The following is a 15,897-nucleotide window of genomic DNA, read 5'->3' as shown; positions in this document are numbered from 1 at the left end:
AAGGGCATCAGGGTGGGTGGTATCCAGAGGAAGGCTACAAGAATGGGGGATATAGCTGAAGCGCCTTTACCATCTTCCTTGACAATTGGCACTATTCTTGACCTCCTTGGGCTCCTACCCAAAGGCCAGTAGCAGTCAGAAGTGAGCCGAGGAGAGCAGAGGTGAAGTTCTGTTTGCTGGCAGAGTACAGGGTGGTCCTGAAGGTAGCTACTCAAACATCGGAGTGGATCCTCAGCCTAGAGTTGGCCAGTCCTATCTCCATTCTATCCAGGTTGGACCTCTGGGAATAAATGCAATGTGTTCCTTGGTTCCTAACACCTATTAAAAGATGTCATCCTCTGAGAAGGGCAGATGCCAGGTCCACATCTCAGAGCTGGCAGTGAGGCAAAGGGAAGAAACCTCCTTCCTAGAAGGCTTGTTCTCAGATGCAGCACTGGATTCATTCTCCTTGGCTCTTTAGGGCCAAACTAAGAACAATGAGTAGAAGTAACAACAAAACATATTTGTGCTTGATACTGGAAAAACCTCCTAACAAATGGAGCTGTCCAAAAGAGGGAAAGGCTCTCAGAAGGGAGAGAAGGGATAAAGAGAAAGTATTAGACACCACTTGTCTCCAGTGTTATAAAGGGGTCTAGTACCGGAAGGAGTTGGACTAGTTGATCACTGAGGTCCCTTCCTACCCATTTTCTTTAACTCTGTGGGGGGTAAACTGGATGCCCCAGTCTGACTTTTCCCTCCTGTTTCTTGCTAAACATAGGCACCTGAGGGCATGGAGAAGTGGGAGCCCTCATCATCCCTTTCTGGTGAGATATCAAGGAGTTGGGCAAAGGCAGAACCCTACCCTGCTGCCGTCACCAGGAATCGAGTATTGGCATACAAAAACTATATAATTTGGCCTCAGTCCACTTGGGGTGACTAGGCGTGACCCCCTCCTCTAAGAATCACAATCTTAGAATTCTGGAGTGATAAGATACCTTAGAAATCATGTATTTTGATCCTTCCATTTAGAGAGGAAATTGCAGCCCCAAGAGGGCAAATGACTTGCCCACAATCACACAGTTGGTTGGGTGTCCTGGCTTCCTGGCACTATTACATCACACTGCCATGTGAGGATTGGTTGAAGGAATTGGGGATGTGAGACTGAAGAACACTCAGGGGGGACCATGATAACTGTATTCAAGTAGTTGATGGATTATCACATAGAAAAGATAATAGATTCCTTCTTTGACTCCAGGAAGTCTGTCCCCTGGGCTAGGACTTCCTTGGGGTGAAGTTACAAAGAGGAGATTTTAGGCTTGATGTCTAGGGAGGAAAAAAAAAAACTTCCTAACCATTAGAGAGGAAGGTAGGGAAGGGAATTAGCATTTTTAAGTGCCTACTATGTGCCAGGCACTGTGCTAAACACTTTACAAACATCTCCTTTACAATAACCTTGTGAGGTAGGCTCTATTATTATTCCCATTTCACAGATGAGGAAACTGAGGAAGATCTAAATTATGTGACTTGTCCAGGGTCACATAGCTAGCAGGTGTCTGAGGTCAAATTTGAACTCAGGTCTTCCTGACTTCAGGCTGTCCTCAGGTCCTTGGAGCCACCCGAATCACAGGTCATCATAAGTTGAATGGGCTACTTCAAGAGGGATGGATTCCTGCTCACTGGAGGTCTTCAAGCAGAGGCTAGTTGACCACCATTTTTGGTAGGGGTCGGTTGTTGAGATTCCTTATAATTCTGGTATTTTGTGATTCCTCCTCCTAGAGATCCCTGCCTAGAGGTCTTAGGTAAGGTCCAGCTCAGTTCTCAACAACTTAATACAGCCAGCTCCCAGATGAGGTCCCAGATTCAGGATCTTCACCAACAACAGAGCTGGGGCATGTCTGGGCACAGCAATAGTCCCCCTGGGAACCTGAAGCATGGGTCTTGGGGGATCTTGGTCTCTGCCCTTCCCAGGGGAGAGGAGGCAGGAGTGGCCCCAATCTCAGGACTTGGATCAGTGGCTTGGTCTAATGGGTACTGGAAATACCCTAACAATTATGGCTGCTCAAAAATGGAATGAGCTGCCCTCAGAGAGAGGTAGAGAGCTCCCCATCACTGAAAGTGTTTCAAGTGTAGGCTAGATAACCACCCGGCCAGGCAGGTTGTAAAGGAGTTTCTTGGTCAGGTGTGCAATGGACTCCATAGGCTCTGAAGTCCCTCCCAGCTCTGAGGTTCTGGGACTCCTGGGTCACAACAAGGGAACTAGAACCCTGGGGACGGGAAGACTGTCACACCCTATCTTTTCTCCCCAGAGTGTGGAACACCGAGTCCTGTCCCGAGCCCCGTCAGGGGAGCCAGAGGGCAAGCAGCCGGACTCGGGCATGTCTTCCCCCAACACCACCATGTCAGCTCAACCCCCGCCCTTCGACCTCTGCTCTCCTACCAGCACTCTCTCCAACTACGACTCCTGTCCCTCCAGCCGCTCCAGCACCCGAGGCCACCCGGGGGGCCCAGGGCCTGGTGAGTACCTGGGAGACAGAGAAAGAGCAATGAAGCAGTGTGCTAGGCTGCAGGGCTCTTCATCCCTACAGTGGGGCCAGGGCTCAACAAATGGGTTAGTTGTGTTTCAGCCCCTGTGGTCCCTAGAACCTCCCAGCTCGGTTCAGGGCTCAATGTGGACAGAAAGAGTAGGGGGCAGAACCAGAGATCAACCTTATTATGAAGGGGGGGAGAGATGAAAAGGAATGTCTCAGGCCCAGCCCAGGGAGCCTGAGTTTCCCTTGTCCACCCCTCACCGCTCCCAGTTTGAGACAGTAGCAATGTATATTTTATCCATGCCTCAGGCTTGCTCAGGGCAAAGTAGCTTCCTGTTCTAGGTCTCTGCCTGCCACAGCCTCCTCCTAGAGGATTTCCTAAATTCTCAACACTATCCAGCCCCATCGTGAAGAAAGATGGACATAGGAGCCCTAGACAATCCATGAATATGCACAGATTAACCTTCACACACACACACACACACACAAAGACATACAATGCACACATCACACCCCCATAGAAATGCACACACTCCCTTCCATGGGGACGCCCAGCCATATTTTGAGTCTCTGGCATGGCTCTGGGCAAAGTTTGGTTTCTTTGGTTCCATCCCCATACCTGGGGCCATGGGCTCTGCCTTCATCCTCTTCCTAAGTCTCTGGACACAAAGCCCTTTGATGAGAAGTCTTCAGCTCTTTCCAATCAGTTGTGTCCTTAGGGAAGCTTCATGAGTTGCAACAGGTTTTTGGAAGTTATTGTACCCCTCTCCCTCACCCCTCCCCCAAAGAGACTCTCTCATGCTGATCATCGCCAAGCACAGCACCACTGGGAATCGGGCAAGGTGGGTGGTGTGGGGGTAGAGGTCTGCCCATGATGAGTTAGATCTTGTTTCTCGGGCAGAGCACTAACCCTATCCAACACTATCTTGCGCCACTCATATTCCCCATCTTCCCAACATTCTGAGACTGCTTGGCATTCCTGAGGCTTGGGGTTATTCTACCTAGCTCCTCAGCCTCTGAGGATCCTCTTCCCTAGTTCATAGCACCATAGGAAGACTTACCCCATTCCCAGCTCAATTACTGAGGTGCTCAGGGCTAACTAACACTGCTGCAAGGTTATGGGACTGAGGTTCTTTGTCCAGTAGATGGCAATAGGCCATATTGAGGGTGTGTCCACTGGCTAAATGTAGAGTAGACAGTCAGAGTAGGGGCATTCTACTGTAGAGGACTTTATAAAATGGGTCCTTGGATTTCTTCTGTGGCTTTGATTGCCAAATTGGCAAACTGTAAAATGTTCCCTAGTACCAGATGAAGATGAAGGTACAGGGACTGCCTAGACTAAGCTGAAAAAGTGACACTCAGGAATATGGACTTCCCCAGGCTCGGGAATTATAGCTGATTCCCCTGATCCCCCAAAGCTGACTCTGAAAACATGACCAAAGAAGGGCCTCAAGGGATCCACAAGGTACTTTTAAGCATAATGTAGAGAGGGTATGTCCACCCCATCCCCATATCTCCCTGGGGTCCAGCTGAGCTCCCAACAGTGCCTTGCTTTCTTCCATCCCTTCCTGGCAGGGTTGAGCAACTCGACGGTCACAGACATGCAGACCTACATGGATATGCTGAATCCTGAGATGGGCCTTCATGGCAGGAAGAAGGGAGGCCCCACCACCCCACCACCCCCACCCAGCTTCCCTCCACCACCCCCTCCCCCTGGCACTCAGATGCCCCCACCCCCTCCTGCCTATCCAGCTCCCAAGCCCCGCAGTGGGCAGCACACAGCTGATATCTACGTTCAGGCCAAGAGCAAACTTCGGCATGTCGAGAAAGAGGCCCTGAAGAGGGAGGTAATGGAGATGGGATCAGTCCTGGCTTGTTCTGTGCCCTCCCACCCCACCCCAGAGCATCCTAACATTCAAGCTACAGCCTGAATCAAGAGGGTGAAGGGGGGGGGGGCTGGAGAAGGGAAACACACTTTCCTAAACTGAGGCCTGGATCTTTTAGGAGCCATCCAACTGTCCAAGGAAAGTGTTTTTAAATGTCTCTTGTCTTATTATGAGGCTATGAGAAGGAGGGGTAGGAGGGGGAGGGCAGGGCCTAAGCTCTGGGTGGCGAAAACTACGTAGAGAACCTCTTTAAAAGACCTGGGTAGGGGAGAGATCTCACTGAGCACCCCACTCCCCAGTATCTGTGTGAAGGGAAAATCAAGTTATAGTGAATGTCAAAGGTGACCCTGGGGGACAAAGATCTCAAAGGGGCTGTGGAAAGGAGATAGGCAGCTGACATTTCCCAGATGATACAGGACAGTTGTTAGGTATTTGTGAGCTTCAGGGCTTTCTAGCAGCAACTTGGGAAAACACCTCTCTCCAGAAACTGGAGGCTATGAGAATGAGATAGAAAGGAGACAGGAGGTGTTGTGTAGATGGCAGGGAGGACAGGAACACTGGACATAGCTCCAGTCATGGGAAGAGAAGAGAAGGAGCAAGTGAGGAGAGGAAATGGGTGAGCCCCAAAAGGGAGAGAAGCAATCCTGACTTCGATTCTCTGGGGGTAATGGCAGAGGCAGGGGCAGGATCTGGTTGTGCCTTTGGAGTAGGGTTAGATCTCGAGCCAGTAAAAGATAGCATGGGGTCTGAGGGTACAGGTGGGGGTGGGGCTACAGGAAGAAAGGGATGCCATCTGTCCCCAGCAAGAGCTGTAGTCTGGGCCTGGATACACCCTGTATTTGGGGCTATCCCTGGGTATGCTCTAGAAAGAGGAAGATTTGGTACCCAACCCAAGCAGAGAGGAAAGGGCGCCTTGGGGCATTCCCGAAGGGGAGGATGGTCTCATCTGCCTGGGTAGATAGGAATGCAGAATAATTGCACGGCTCTCTCCTCGGCCTGTAGGGTGGGAAGGGAAGAGGTTAGAACAGGGAATATGGAATAGTGATCTGGTTGCCCTCTAGTGCCAAGACAGCAAATGTTGCTGCCGGGGTACCTCTGGCCTAGTGGTCCCTTGGGATTCGGAGAGGGAAACCTTGTCGGTGTGTGTCGGCCTGAGAGTCTGGGAGCTGAGATGAGCTTTGCCCCCTGTGGGAGCTCAGCAGCACATCTGGGTGTGTCCTTCTGCCTGGCCCCTGGGGCTGTGTATTTGTGTGTGCATGTGTGTATGTCCATCTCTCCCTGTCTGGAGTGTGTGTATGCGTGCGTGCCTGGCGGCAAGAGCGCCCGGGAGTCCCAACAAAGTGTCCTTTGTGGGACCTGGCCCACTTCTCCCAGCCTACGCCTCCTTCTTTGTTTCCAGACTAGAGAGAGGCTAGCATGCGGTTAGAGCTGGGCGATGGGCCTGAGGGCTAAGCTGGGCGGGGCAGAGGCGGGACAGATGGCTAGCTCCGCCTCCAAAGAGAACAATTCCTTGGGAAGGGGCTGGGGGCCAGGGGACTGGGGGAAGGATGGGGCAGGATGGCCCAGAAAATAAATCCATGGGTGTCGCGTTTCCTGCAACGTGAGCCATCAGCAGAGCCCTTGATGGGAGCTGAGGGCTGAGGGCGTGGCAGAAAGCGGTAAACCCAGACGGCTGGTCCTGGGACAGCGGCTGGGGCAGGGGGCTCCGTCCTTTCCCCTTCTCCCCTTCCCTGACATCTCGAGATCCCAAGCCAGGATTGGCCTCCTCTAGGAGTCACGACCGACGGGGCGGGAGCTACCTAGGTTGTCACCCGAGCCTTGAAACCCGAGGATGGGGCGCAGGGACCGGTGTCACTTACAGCTATTACAGCTATGGGTTTCCAGATGCGGAGGGGCTGAGGTGGACTGGGACAGTGACGGGGCGGGGAGGAGCTCGAGAAACGTGGGCCCTCTGCTTTAGTCCGCCAGGGCCCTATCAGGGAGCTGTCGAAGTGCGGTTTTCTGAAAGGTGCAGAGCCATCAAAGCTGGGAAGGAGTGTCCCAGGGTCCTCAGCAACTTACCTCGAGTTGGGGCTCCAAGTCAGCGTAGCGGGGCCTGTCGTGGAGAACAGCTGTAGAGAGGCTCAGGGGTAGTAGGTCCCCACCGAGGAGGTGAGGCAAACATCTGGCAGCCTTGGGCTGGGGGAGGGGGGCTCGGAGGGGACTGCAGTGATGGGGCGTGGCTCAGCTCCCTAGGTAGCGGCCCCACTTCGGGGGTTGGGGGGGGTGGAGCCCAGTGGCCCGGGATTGGTGGGGTGCTGTCAGGACCCAGGAGCGGATAGGCGAGCAGGCCGTTGGTCGGTGCTGTAACTTGAGAGGGCAGATCGGGTAGCGCAGGTGTCGGGTCCGCGCCGCCCCCGCTAGCAGGTGCAGAGCGGGGCGTCACCGGGCACAGTCGCAGGTAGGGCAGCCGCTGCCCGGGGCTCTTCGGGGACTAAGGGCCGTGTACCCTGGGAAGGGCGCGGGACTCTGGGCGCGGGCAGCAGATCGAGAACCGGCCCTAGGTAGCTGAGCTTTCTGGGGCCCACCCGAGCCGTCGAGGAAGCTGGATTTTAGCAACCCAGAGGCCTTGATAGGGCCCTGCGGAGGCGCTTGAGAATCCTTCCCCCTGCCCCAACCAACCCTCACTGACCTTCTCCTGCGCTGCGGGGCTAGCCCCGTCTTCTAGGAGCAGCCCTTCTGGCTCCTTCACCTCAGGACCAGGTCCGGCCAGCCACCCCTTACCGTGTGTGAGCAGAGGGGAGCCCTGTCCCTCCCCTGCACGGCCCATCCGCATCTGCTTCCCAGGCCGCCCGGGGGGCGCGGCCACAGATACCCCCAGCTCTGGCTGGCACAGGGCGGGGTTGGAGCTAGTTCCACTGAGGCGGTGGGTTAGACAGAAGCCGAGCCTCCGCCGTCAGGGGTGGAGGGTGCTGTCTCCCCGCCGGCCGACCCGCAGCCCACGCTTGGCGCTCCTCCCTCCCTAGCAGCTGAGCTCCCGCGACGGCCACGACGGGCTGCGGCGGGTGGACTCGGGCCGGAAGTCCCGCAGCTTTGGCAAACAGCCCAGCACCGGGGACTATTACCGCCAGCTCGGCTACGGCCCCGGGGAGCCCCTGGCAGCCAGTCTGGGGATGGCCCATAGCGAGGAGGTGAGAGCCTCGCAGCCCAGCCCCCGTCCCGTCTCATCCCCGACCCAGGGGGCTTTTCCTCCACCTGCCCCCAGCCCCCACGTGTCCGGGGGCAGGACTCCGAGATACCCCCGGCCTGGCTCCCGAGACCCCGACAGCTTGGTCACTCTCTTTTCCTTATGCCCTCAGGTCGCTCTCCTCTCGGGTAGCCACGTGCACAACGGAAGTGTCGCAGACCACAGGGTGTCCAGGGACCTACCGCCCCCGCCCCCGCCCCCACCCTTGCCCGAAGCCCTGAGTGCACCACCCCCACCGCCCCCTCTGCCCATCGAAGGGACCGGGCCTGTCTGCAGCCAGCGCCGCTCCTCCTCTTCCACCGGCAGTGAGTTCGGGGAGCTGGGGGCAGGAGGAAGGGTGGCAGAGATCCTAGCCCAGCACCGGGACCCAGTCGGGTGGGAAGCCTGCCCGAGAGGCACAGGGGACTGGGGGCGATGGGGGTGGAGTGCCTTGCAGGCGAAGGGCTTAGTCGTGGTGAAGAGAGATTGCAAAGCATGATGGCAGTTTTTGTGCTATATAGACTGGATGATGCTCTGCGGGGGGGGGGGGGGGAGGGGGGAAGGGGAAGGGTATCCCAGCCCCCAACACCCTTGGGGGGCGGGGGAGGGGGGGAAAGATCTAATTATTAGTCAGTCATCTTTTCATCTTGAATCAGAACTCAGTCAATTCAGGAGTCTCCCTTGAAAGAAGAAAGGTCAGAGCTATCATGGCTAATTCAAACCAATGCATAATTTAAAAAAAAAAAAACACCTTGGGGACTGCTTATATTTCCCCCTTCCCCTACCTCAGTATTTGGGGGTCCACAGTTTTACCTGCATAACTAGTTGACTTTTGAAATCATGACTGTGGAATCTGGGATGAAAGATGCCCCCTTCCGCATCAATTTCCTCCTCTCCATCAATCTTGTTCAGTAACTGTGGGAAGCTAGACTGACATTAAACCTGGAGCTGTGATCAGTTGACACACAGAACAATTGAAGCAGACTGTAGCAAGTCCCTTTTCTGATATCTGCTCACCAGCTAGTTATCCATCCACACATGCACGCATCAATCTATCCTACCAACCATTCATTCAAGTGCCTCATAGAAGTGGGCCTGTGCTAGGCTCTGAGAACATCAAGACAAGTGAAACAAGCCCTGCCCTCTAGTTTACAGTCTTTCCGTTTCCATCAAAATTCCTATTTCCCAAGGTCCTTACTTCTTACACCTATAAACTTTTTTTCCTAATGCTTCCATCCAGTGTCCCATTTCTACTCTTTGCCTTCCTCCTTCACCCTGGCTCCTATTCTCAGTCCCCTCCCTGAACCCCTGAGACTACAGAAGGCTCACAGGCCTCCAGGAGAGAGTTGAGCCACTTTCCCAACTGTAAAGTGGTAGTTTGGGTTAGGAAATCCTGAAACCCGTGCCTCTGAATCCTCTTCCTGCTTCCTAAAGTGAGAACCATCCTCTGACCCACAAACTTGATGTCTGACCTCTACAAAGGGCCTGAGAGAATCCTAACCACACCCCAACCAGTAGTTGTAGGTGTCTCACCTTCCCATCCCTACAGCAGGAATTTTCCTCATTTCAGAATCCTAGGGTTCACAGTGACCTAGCTTGGGGTAAACTCAGCCAGGCTCAGATATTCAGACCAAGGGTGGTTGGTCTATCAGATCTATGACCAAAGGAAGATGTCTGGGTTTCTACACACACACACACACACACACACACCCCAAAAAAACTGGGCAATATTAGAGTTCAGCCCCCCCTTCCAAGGATAGAGCACTGAACTTGGAATTAGGAAGATGTGGGTTCAAATATTGCCTCTGACACTAGCTATTGAACTTTGGGCAAGTCACTCTATCTCACTTCCTCATCAGTAAATGCGGATGTTAAATTCAATAGCCTCTAAGATCCCTTTCAGCTCTAAACCTATGATTATTCCCTGAAACCCAGCTCAAGCATCAGATCCAAAGACCCCTCCCCTCCTCTGGATCTTACTGGCACTGTGAGTGAAGGAAATTGAGGCAGGTGCTCTTTCTCACCCTCACTCCTCACTCACCTCACTGGAACACTCCAAACCATGCTTCCAGACTGAGGGCTAGGAAGAAAAAAGGGGAAGCACATTTGACTTAGTTACTCAGCCTGGGCATTTAGGGATAATCTTATCCTCCCTTCTCTTCCCTTTCCCCACTCCCTCCTTCCCCTCATCTGTTCCCACCCACCATTCTGCTTGCTGTCTCTCTCTCTCTCTCTCTGTTCTCCACAGGCTCTCTGCCTCCTCCAAATCACTCCTAACTCTGTTCTGTTGCTTTTTTCTCCCACCACCTTCTCTCTGCCTCCTAGAAGTGAGAGCTTTGAGGTGCAGGAAGAGTGAGTACCAGGCCTGCTTTCTACTCTGTCTTTGTTTGAGGAGCCTAAACCAGGGCTCTGGGAGGGCATGGGGGAAACAGACAGGAGAAAGGAGATGGTGGACTTAGGGAGCATAAATGGGGCCAAGGATGGGCCAATGGCGACTGAGTGTTGTTCTGACAGATGGTGCTGGGGGCAATCCTCCCTGGCTCGCCAGGAAGAATAGTCTGCCATGGGATCATCGGATTTGTTTCCTCCACCCCAACATTCCTGTCAGTTTTGCCTATGAAAATAATTCCCATTTGTGTCCCTCCCCCTCATCTTCCCTCCCCTTCTTCCTCTCCAGTGGCCCATCCTGGAGGAGCTTAGATATCCCCTCCCCCAGACCAAGAAGAGGGGAGAATGATTTGCTCCTGACTCCACTCCAATCCTTGATTCCCTCCCCCCCCCCACCAGACACAATCTGGGAAATGAAAACTTGAAACTGGGACTTTGCATGTTATCACACAGAACTTGGGACTTTCTCCAAAACACCAGCCTTCCTTGCCCTCCCCCACACCTCAACGCCATACATCCTCATCCCTCTGTTCCATGAAGAACCGCTCTTCTGAGCTGGCTCCCCACAGAATCTGAGTCTTTTATCAGGGCTGGGTTGGGAGCTAAGTGTGTGTGTGTGTGTGTGTGTGTGCGTGTGTCTGTGTGTCTGTGTGTCTGTGAGTGTGTGTGTGTGTGTGTGTCTGTGTGTGTGTGTGTCTGTGTCTGTGTGTCTGTGTGTCTGTGTGTGTCTGTGTGTGTGGGCGCACGCGCTCTCGTGAGAGAACTCAGGTGCACTTGTTTGAGAAGGGGGTGGGGGCACCAGATGCTGGAACACTTGGGTCTAGTGAGGTCCTGGGTTTCTAGGGCCCTGGGCCAGAACAACTTAGTTCAAGGATCACCAGGCTTTGCTGATGAAGCATAGGGGTGGGTCTGGGACACTCAGAGAGACTCCTCCCTGAGACCAGGGAACTAAGGAGCAAAGGTCAGGGGGCTGGCCAGGGAGATCACAGATCAGGGTGAACACCCTGCTGCATCAGGCACACCTTCTCCTTACCTCTGGGCTTAGCCAGGCTCACCATGAGTGTCCGGGGGCATTCACCCATGGGCTGCCCCACTGGATCCAGTAAAGTTGGCTCCCTCACACTTCGTAAGTACCGGCCGACCCCCACTAGTAGAAGTAAGAAGGTGGGTGGAGGAAAAGCACAGTGTTCAGGCCAGGGAGAAGGAAGCTGCTTGGTAGGGAGATTGATCTGGGTACAGAGCTGTGCCAGTGCTGCTTTACTCCTGTGGGGACTAGAGGGATCTTCCAGGATTCCTGTCTTTGCTGGAAAGCTGTACTGCCCACCCCAAGCAGGGCGTTGCCTTACTCTAGCCTGGCTTAAGTGATGCCTGGGTCCTGTCTGGCCTTTTCTGGGCCTTACTCTCAAGCAGGCTAGCCAGGACTGTCTAGGTTTGGAGAGGGTAGACAGGGCTTGGGATGAGGATCCCTCATGCTTCAACACTCTCTTCTCTCACCAGGTACCAAGTCCTTCAATATGATGTCCCCAACGGGAGACAACTCTGAACTCCTGGCTGAGATCAAAGCAGGGAAGAGCTTGAAGCCAACACCACAGAGCAAGGGCCTCACCACAGTCTTCTCAGGCAGTGGACAGCCCCCTTCTCTGGTAAGGCGTGGAGCCCCCTCTTCCAACTTGTGCCTTCGGCCTCGGGCTCCAGGACCTTCCAATCAGAGTGCTGTTCATCACCATGCCTTCCCTTTCCAGACAGATGCCTCACCCCTGTCTCCATCACTGTCTCGGGCTAGGAGCCCCACTCCACCAGCTAGCTCCGTTCCTGGGGTGGGAAGAGGCCCCCATCAGCCTGTCCTCAATGGCAGTGTGGCCCCACCACTGACTCCAGCACAGAACCTACAGCTGGATGTTGAGACTCTGATCCCCACACATGACGAGCAGGGCCGCCCCATTCCCGAATGGAAGAGGCAAGTGATGGTTCGAAAGCTGCAGATGAAGATGCAGGAGGAAGAGGAGCAGAGGCGAAAGGTGGGCCTGGGGCCTGGCCAGTAGTGCCTCCCTACTCTTACTCCAGCCTACGGGCTCTTGGGGAGCTCCCCTTCTTGACCATCTGGCAAATTCAAACCCCACCCCTGCTCACTGGCTTCCCCAGAGCAGAGGCCTGGCTTGTTTCCCTCCCTTTAGTCCCTCCCTGCTCTTTGTCACCATCTGCATGACTCTTTGGAGACCTCAGCCCTCATCACAGGCTGATATCCTGAGTCATACATTTAGGGATCTATTCACCAAGTCTATCAGCTACAAACCATTGTTTTGTTCTTAGTAGTCTGAAGGGACAAAAGGACATTTATGCAACTCTGTCTTCTGAGAAGAGTCCCATAGGTCCAGGCTGAGAGACTCCTCAGTACTCTGGAGCCATCAGCCCACAAAATATAGATTGAGAGCAAAAAGAAGTCCAAGAACTCCTAACTTTTGTATGGGTCATGGACTCTTTAATATTCCAGGGAAGCTCATGGACCCCTTTTCAGATAAATCTTTTAAAATGTGAAATAGAAAAAAATGCTCAATTTGAGTTAGAGGTTATTGAAAATAGATGTAATCTTTTCCCTTCCAAGTTCATTCACTTCCTGGAGTATACAGACCCCAGGTTAAGAAAACCCTGCCCCAGCCAGGGTTTTCTTTCCTTTCCTGTTCAGAAAAGGAGAAACTTACTATCAGAAATTTCCAGTCCCGAATTTCCCCCCAGTCCAGTGCTTTCTCTCATTTAGATAAAAAATATTGAAGTTAGAGATTCAGAAAATAAACCAAAAAAAAGGCAAATGGAAAAGCAACAGTGGTGACTATAGTTACAGGAAGTCAAGGGCATCCGAGTTCAAAGGATCACAGCTGGATGCCGTTGGACAGGGACACAAGGGACTCAGCATGGGGTGCATGATCCTTTTCGGGTGTCTTGGGAGGGATTAGATTGCCTTTGAACTAAGGTCTTGTCAGTTCTAGCCCTAAGCTTGAGCCCAGGGGAAGGGGCTGTATCTGGGCTAAGTGAAGGGGCTTGCTTAGGACCCCTGTTTAAACGCCTTTTACAAGTTCCCTTGGTGGTGTAATGAGCGACCAGGCCCAGAGACCATGTCCACAGCAGCAGCGAACCAGATACAACCTGGCCCACTCCTCCGGTCAACCAGAGTGCCCCGGAGTGGGCTGCAGCGATCTCTCACCCTGCTCCTGTTCCTCCTTGGCTGAAACCTCTCCTCCATTGGCTGCTGCCCCGGCCCACCTGCACAGCCCTGCCGGGCCTACCATTACACCACCCGGGATATGTAAAGGCTGAGGGTGTGCTGCCCACGGGCCGCCGGGAGTGGGGCCAGAGGGAGACCTGCGTTCCCCTCCCCTCTCTTCTCTTCCCCATCTTAGCTGACCGCTGGCTACTGCTGCTACCAACCAGAAGGCTGGAGGTTCTCCCACATACACAATGCCATGCTGGGGCCCTTTGGGGAGCTCATGACTGAAGAAGACATCAGCCGTATCGAACAACAAATAGAAAACCTCCAGGTGATGCATAAGGCCCAGAAGCTGGAGGCGCAGCTGGAGCAGCTAGAGATGGAGCTGCAGCAGCTGCTGCCCGTCTCCGCGGCGCTGTCCAGCCATTGTTTCACGGTCAACCCCCGACGCATGCAGGGCCGGGCCGCTGATCTCCCCGCCTGGTGTAGCAGAATCTCCACTCTGCTCAAGAGCATGGCCATACTGCTGGCCACTTTGGGGGGTCGACCGGCCCACCTGACAGACCTGGTGACTGCTGAGACAGGGCAGCCCCTGGCCCCCGTGGCAGACTGGCGGGCAGGGTCCGTGGGCTTCAGTCGCTCATACTCCTTCAGCTGCAGCCCGGAGGAGGTGGCCCGTGAGATCTTGGAGTGTGGTGTCTCAGTCAAGAATCTCAAAGCCAACTATGAGATGCACATGCAGAGCCAAGAGGCAGAGTACTGGTACCCACGCAAGCTCTCCTTGCCCGTGAGCGTCACCGTCTCTGATATCTTTAGCCGAGAGCCCATCCTGGAGGAAGACTATGTGTCTGGAAGCATGGCTCAGCCATGCCTGGGAGGGCGCTTGGTGGATGGTTCTTCAGCGGCCAATGGGTCTGAGCATCTCCTGCTGGAGCCAGCAGAGCTCTCGTCCCCTGAAGATCCCTTAGCTAGCCTGTACCCCCCAGAGGAGCCTGGAGATGAGGTGACAATTTTTGAGCCAGAACAGCTAGCACGAAGCCCACCCCTCTCCACCGAGCTTCGAGGCGTCCAGGACTATATCGACATGCGGAAAGAGCGCATCGTCTACCTCTTCCTGGAGCACTGGCGCAAGTGGACTTTGAGTGGCCCTGGGCGCCACACCCAGGCCCGCCTGCGAAGGTTGCTGCCCCGGGTGGTGGCAGCGGGGGCCCCAAAGCCTGAGCCCAAGCAGGTGCTGGAGAAGCCAGCTCATCACAGCCTTGGTAATGACCACCGGTTGCTGTATTTCATGAAGCAGAGGCACGTGGTAGGCAAATTGCTGGCACATTGGCGGAGCCTAATGCGCCACGTGCCTTCCCGGCAATTGCGCCGCCTGAGCCGGGTGCAGGGTCTGTACTGGCCCGAGCACTTCCTGCCCCATGTGGGTGGGGTGCCTGCCTGCTATGACAGCCTCACCCTGGACCTCTTCATGCTGGGTTATTTCCAGCTGCTGGAGATGCGCATGAGCCGGGAGGAGCGCAAGTTCCGCCACCTGCTGTGCTATGAGATGTTTGACCGGCTAGGCAGTCATCCATGGGAGCTCATCCGACTTTTCCACAGAGTTGTACTGGAGGAGGTGGAGGCTGGGCGTCGGGACTGGCAGGATGGCTTTGAGGACCTGAAGAAGGCGTTCTTTGGAGACAGCCCAGAGCTCCCTGCTGAGGAGCCTCTGTACCAGCTCCAGGCACCAGCCCCTGTACCTCAACCTCCACCTCCCCCCCTACCACCACCATTGCCCCAGGCTGAGCCCACACTTAGCCGTGGGCCATCAGCCCCTCCGCTGGCTCCAACAGAGCCCTTCAATCGGGCTGACTCTCTGCAGCTGGTAGCAGAGATGGGAGAGTTTAGCAACGAGGACATCTGCCGCTACATCAACCGAAGCTTCTCATTCTGGAAGGAGAAGGAAGCCGAGTTGTTTGACATTTGAGCAGTAGCAGTGGAGAAAGAGAAAAGTCAAGTCAGCTGTCCATTGGGAATGGTGGAATCCACCCTGGCATCTACCTACGACTTCAAGCGCTATAGAAATGGGAACTGGATGTGTGAGGGCAGGCCTAGGACATTGGCCCTGGAATTTGAAGCCCAGCTAGGCTAATGCTGAATATAGTGGGGCCATTCTGGCCATAATTTCGAGGGCCTTTATGTTGAGGGACAGGCTGCTGCCGTGATGTCTTTAGGTGGCTGGGACAGGGCTAGGATATAAAGCTGCCTCCAGCTCTCTCTGAGCGTTGTCCAAGGTGGCTCCCCAGGGCAGTCATGGGGGCTTGGGAGTAGATCCTCTCCAAGGGATGATTCTCTACAAATCTAAGAGGATGCTCTTTCCAGGACCTAGTCTCATTGTCCACTCTGCAGACCAGACTCACATCTATCATTTTGTTCAAAGGCCTCAAGCCCTGGAACTACTAAGAAAGCAGACCTGTCTAGCTCCTGCCGACTAGATGGGACTCCACTATGGTTCTGCAACTAGTTCCTGCCTTCTCTCTGAGATTGGGAACTGGGGAAGTTCTAAGCCCTGACTTGGCCAGAGAGCCTGGGGCTGGGGGAACTGAGTTGTGTGCAGTGTGATGTGTGCAGATTACCTCTCCCTTGCTACACAGAATAATAAAGAACTTTGCCTTGAAGAGGTGCCTGCCATGGGTGGGCCCAAGATTGGCTTTTCCTTTTAGCTCATTC

General features: G+C 54.3%; 1 protein-coding gene across 3 annotated transcripts in view; it reads left to right on the top strand.

Annotated features, from left to right (window-relative positions):
- Positions 1–15,897, top strand: part of ESPN (espin) — a 52,039-nt gene that overhangs the window by 34,138 nt on the left and 2,004 nt on the right. The window contains exons 6-13 of one of the 3 annotated variants that reach the window (XM_027843993.1): positions 2,286–2,497; positions 2,604–2,611; positions 4,083–4,354; positions 7,402–7,563; positions 7,732–7,924; positions 9,924–9,950; positions 11,484–11,629; positions 11,729–12,004. In XM_027843993.1, the coding sequence (XP_027699794.1) occupies positions 2,286–2,497; positions 2,604–2,611; positions 4,083–4,354; positions 7,402–7,563; positions 7,732–7,924; positions 9,924–9,950; positions 11,484–11,629; positions 11,729–12,004 (1,296 nt within the window). Of the gene's footprint in view, positions 1–2,285; positions 2,498–2,603; positions 2,612–4,082; positions 4,355–7,401; positions 7,645–7,731; positions 7,925–9,923; positions 9,951–11,483; positions 11,630–11,728; positions 12,005–15,897 lie in introns of all 3 variants that reach the window. The other 2 variants (XM_027843992.1, XM_027843991.1) reach the window with 2 other exon arrangements.

The sequence above is a fragment of the Vombatus ursinus genome, unplaced genomic scaffold, assembly GCF_900497805.2.
Source record: "Vombatus ursinus unplaced genomic scaffold, bare-nosed wombat genome assembly UNPS02014932.1, whole genome shotgun sequence".
NCBI lineage: Eukaryota > Metazoa > Chordata > Mammalia > Diprotodontia > Vombatidae > Vombatus > Vombatus ursinus.
Note: the sequence above shows the minus strand (reverse complement) of the source record. Positions and strands in the feature narration are given on the sequence as shown.